Source organism: Panthera uncia, chromosome C2, assembly GCF_023721935.1.
Source record: "Panthera uncia isolate 11264 chromosome C2, Puncia_PCG_1.0, whole genome shotgun sequence".
NCBI classification, from domain to species: Eukaryota; Metazoa; Chordata; class Mammalia; order Carnivora; family Felidae; genus Panthera; species Panthera uncia.
In genome coordinates, this window is record NC_064810.1 from 3,549,109 (window position 1) to 3,553,903 (window position 4,795).

Genomic DNA, 4,795 nt, shown 5'->3' on the forward strand with positions numbered 1-4,795 from the left:
GGCCAGAGACACGCAGGGGACTGGGCGCAGGGGAGGGGCGTAGGGGAAGGGTGCAGGGGAGGGGTGCAGGGGAGGGGTGTAGGGGAGGGGTGCAGGGGAGGGGTGTAGGGGAGGGGTGCAGGGGAAGGATGCAGGGGAGGGGAGCAGGGGAGGGGAGCAGGGGAGGAGTACAGGTAGGGGGTGTGGCTAAGGGGTGCCGGTGAAGGGTGGTACCCAGGACGCCTTGGGGCAGCCCCAGGGCCCAGAGCCGATCTCAGGCCACCGTCCCGTCTGTAACCACAAGGAGTCCGACCGTGTTTGGAGGCAGCAAACGACAGCTGCCAAACGTGGCCTGTGATTTTTTCTCTCTAAATCTCAAAGCCTTTACAGACATCACAGGCCTGGGCGCTCCCCGCTACAGGCGTGCGCTAAGAAAACGGCGCTCCACCGGAACGAGCGTCACCCGTCTGTGATGAGCTGTATTCGGGCCCAGAAGGAGGTCCAGGCACCCGTGACCGTCATGGCTCAAAAGAGCCACTTCACGCTCAGGGGTGCAGGTACTTAAAATCACGGAGAGGACACGGCAAGGCAGAGGCGTGTGCCCATCACATCATCCGGGACACGAGGCACAGTTCGTGGCGAGGGCAAGGCTGTGGGGACACGGGACAGAGAGGAGTCGCGGATTCACTCAGCACTCAAGGTGCCAGAGGCCGCCAGGGGTCTGCCTGTCCTCACCAGCTTCCTGCCCTCTGTGCACGTGGTACCGCCGTCACCAGGCCCTGCTACAGAGGAGGAAAAACGAAGAAACCAAGGCACCAGGGGCTCGGGGCCTCACCTGGGGCCGCCCGGGAGCGGGGGGCACAGGGCTGGCCTCGGAGGGGCACCGGGGCCGGCTCTCGTCTCGCCGCACCCCCCGGGGGCTCCGCGAGGCCTGCCCTTGTGCAAATGGACAGAACCTGACCTGGACAACCGATGGCCCGCTTCCCCTCCTGCAGCTTCAGGGGCTTTCCGCTAAGGGGCACGGAACGTGCCACCGGCCACCTGCCGTTCTCCAAAGCCCCCAGCACACGCCGTGTCGTCTCCGCCAGTGGCGAGGGTAGGACGCGCGCATCGGAGGCGCGTGGCTGTTCACCCACCTGTGGGCCCGCCAGGACCGCCTACCCAGAGAACACCTGGTAGCCGAAGTCGTCCGGCCCGGCTCTGAAGCTGTATTTGCCTGTCATTCTCTGGTAGTGCACGAGGACAAGGGCAGCCGCCCCGGTCACCACGGCGAAGATGGCCACCACGATGAGGACCAGGTAACCGGCTCCCAGGCCCGGCTCCGCGCCTGGACGCTCACCTGCAGGGAACGAGACGGATACAGCTGTAAGGTCCGCCCAGACCGGGAGGGACGTGCATCACCTGTGGCCCCAGCCCTGCGACCTCACGGTCAGGGTGGACCGGAGGGCTTAGGACGGATTGGCGATGGAGCGAGCTCGCCACGGAGTCCGCCGCTCGGTGACCTTGTTATCTGGATCTGACTGACCCGGAGCACCGTGCTGTGAGGCTCCGCACGGGCCCGTGTACGTGTGGGTTTCCGAAGGGGACAAAGCAGGTGTCCCAAGCCTGAGAGAGCGGGCGTCAGCCAGGACAGCTCAGCCCGCCCGGCGTTCTGGATCACTCCTAGCCCCCCGGGGAGCGACAGGGCCCACGGTGCGGGGAGGCTGAGAGCTCGGCTGCGCGTGGAGACCTGGCCGGGCGCTGGAGAGGGGCGCGGGCCTTCCCTGGACCCCGAGGGCCAGTAAAAACACAGGAAAGCACGGACCCAAAAAAGTTGGAAATGGGGACTCGAATACTCAGGCACCCATGTTCATAGCAGCATTATTCACAACAACCCAAGGGCGGAAACAAGCCAAGCGTTCATCAAAGGATGAGTGGATAGGGGCGCCTGGGCGGCTCAGCCGGTTAAGCGTGGGACTTCGGCTCAGGTCATGATCTCGCGGTCCGTGGGTTCGAGCCCCGCGTAGGGCTCTGGGCTGACAGCTCGGAGCCTGGAGCCTGCTTCCGATTCTGTGTCTCCCTCTCTCTCTGCCCCTCCCCCACTCACACTCTGTCTCTCTCTCTCTCAAAAATAAATAAACATTAAAAAAAAAAGGATGAATGGATAAACAAATGTGGTCCATCCACACAATGGAATATTGTCTGGCCATAGAAAGGAGCAAAGTCCCAACGGGTGCTTCAACATGAAGGAACCTCAAAACATCATGCCTAGCGAAAGGGGAGAGTCACAAGGGACGGCACACAGTATGACCCTGTCTATAGAACTATCCAGGAGGGGCAAAACCAGAGGCAGAAAGCAGACTGGTGCCCGGCTCTGAAGGAAGGGGACGGGGAGGGACTCCTAATCAGTGCGGGGCCACCAGCCGTCCCCACCCCCAGGGGAGAGAACTGCTCACCCCCGTGAGGAAGTCGGGGTGCGTGGAGCACAGCGAGAGTGAGTGGGACCCATGACAGGGCACCCGCAGCAGGAGCCAAAGCCACCCCTGCACCACGTTCACCTCCGTCCAGTCCCCCTGCATTGGGGGTGTCCACCTGGGTGACAAGGGTCACCCAAGAGCCTGTCTCCTGAGCGGTTGCTGAGGTAGATGTCACTCTGGGTCTCCAGGGCATAGCACAGGTATGCAAAGTGGTCCGACAGTGGCATTGGGGACCCCTCCTGGCTGCCTGGGACAGAGGCAGTCATATCCTCCAGAGGGAGGGGCGCGCTGGACGAGGATCCTGGGGGCACGTGCTGGAGCCGCGTAACCTCCCAAGGCGCCCAGACACCGGACGGCCAGTTCCCCGACAGCTGCAGGGCTGGCCCCTAGACCCGGCCTCTGCGGGTGCTATAAGGGGCACCTGGCCTCCTCCCGTCCTCCGTGAGGGGCCGCGGTGCTAGCCCGAGCAGGGGGACCACACTGAGGATGTTGCAGCGGGAGAGAGGTAGACCCCGCTCACAGTGGAGCCCAGGGCGGAGCCCGGATGCAGCCTCCGGAGACAAATGAACCTGTTTGCTCGCTGCCTGTTTCCCCGGGTTTCCGTCACCTGCAGCCGAACGCTCCCACCTGACCCACCGGCCCAGAGCTGCTCTAGATGGGGTCCACAGGCCAGCACGGTCCACCGGTTGCTGGGGCCCTGCAGTGGTTACCAGTCTACACAAAATGGAGAGCAAGACATGACCCTCCCCATGGGAGGGGGTGTCTACCTGCCCAGGAGAGACCGGTCACGTGGCGGGAGTTGCATGCGGGGCCCACAGTCGGACCACCTGTCAATCTCTTAATAAAGCACTGGCCCTTCACCAGGATGGCTTGAGAAACCTGCACCGCGGGCAGGACGGTTGCCACGGTCACTTGGGGTAACCCACACAAACAGTCATTTTGCAAAGACACTGAGTGATCAACGCTTCGGTGACGGGGACACAGCCCCTGCTGTGGGAAAGTGATGGAGAGCCTCTAAGTACATGTAGGGAACCCCCAGCTCCTCACTTCCGGGCAGCCTCAATGATGATTCTGGACCCTTCCTTCCGGGACACTTGTGCATCCGACAGACATCACGTCAACTTTCTCTCCCTCTTTGTACAAAGCATCTCTAGCGAGGGAGGACTAATGAGTGATCTCGCGAAGCAAATGGCCACGGAAGAGTTCCCTGAAGGAAATTAGAATATTGCGATGCTAACATAAGATGTCTTGGCAGCACACATTCCGGAACGATGCCCACGGATTCCTCCTCAGTCTCACCAATGCGCAGTGCTACGTGCATCCTCCAGAAAGATATACTGAGGTCCTGACCCCCACTACCACAGAACGTGATGGTCCTTGCAAATGTAATCAGTGAGGGACTCCTAACCGGTGCTGAAGCAGGAGAGGCTCTGACCCAATAGGACCCATGTCCTTGTAGGACGGCCATGTGAGGACACAGAGGCACCAGGGGAACCCCACGTGAGGACAGAGGCAGAGCTCTGGTAACAAGATCCTGCCAGCCAAGGAGAGCCACAGCAGCAAATGCCAGAAGCTGGGAGAGCCAGAGATAGATTCTCCCTCACTGCCCTAGCGGGACCCAGACCTGTTGACACCTTGATCTTGAACTTCTGGTCTCCAGAACCATGAGGTGCTCAGTCTGTGGCACTTAGTGTCCTGTGGCCCCAGCCCCAGAAAACTAACACGGGGGTGGCGGGGGGCAGAGCGTGGGTGCACAGTCAGGGGACAGAGTGTGGGCACAGGGTGGGAGGGGGGCAATCCCAAAGAGATTTGTCTGCCAGTCTATCCCACCCCTGCAGTCCCCAACAGTATTTCTGTTCATATACACAATTAAAATGCAAAGTTTCCACCAACTGGGAGATTCCATGTTTCTAAATGACTTTTCTGTACATTTATATGGCACAATTATGGAGCACACAAGAGCTAATAAGACAATGAGAAAGAACGATGCACCAAAGGAATGATCCTTGTTTTTGAGCCTGACAATTTATACCCTCATTATATTTGGTGTTCTGTGCAATGGTTGTCAGTTGGTGCTCTACTGGCTACAAATGATAACAACTAGCACTTATCCAGTAATTTCTATGGACAAGGCACTATATGAAGTAGAAATTAGTACTGTTCTCATTTTATAGATGAGGGAAATGAGGCACAATGTAGTATGCCCATGCTGCAGAAAAAAAGGAGAGTGCTGGACACATAGTAGGGATATATGCCTGCCACATAGATGGAATAATGAATAAGTGGGTGGATGGATGGATGGATGGATGATGGGTGGATGGATGGTAAGCAGATGGATGGATGGATGGATGGAAGGATGG

At 59.3% G+C, this 4,795-nt stretch overlaps 1 protein-coding gene across 1 annotated transcript in view; it reads right to left on the bottom strand.

Moving 5' to 3' along the window:
- Positions 1–1,083: 1,083 nt before the first annotated feature.
- UMODL1 (uromodulin like 1) overlaps positions 1,084–4,795 on the bottom strand; it is a 62,071-nt gene continuing 58,359 nt past the window's right edge. The window contains exon 20 of the mRNA XM_049628532.1: positions 1,084–1,318. Coding sequence (XP_049484489.1) covers positions 1,137–1,318 — 182 coding nt within the window. The 3' untranslated portion in view covers positions 1,084–1,136. The remainder of the gene's footprint in view (positions 1,319–4,795) is intronic.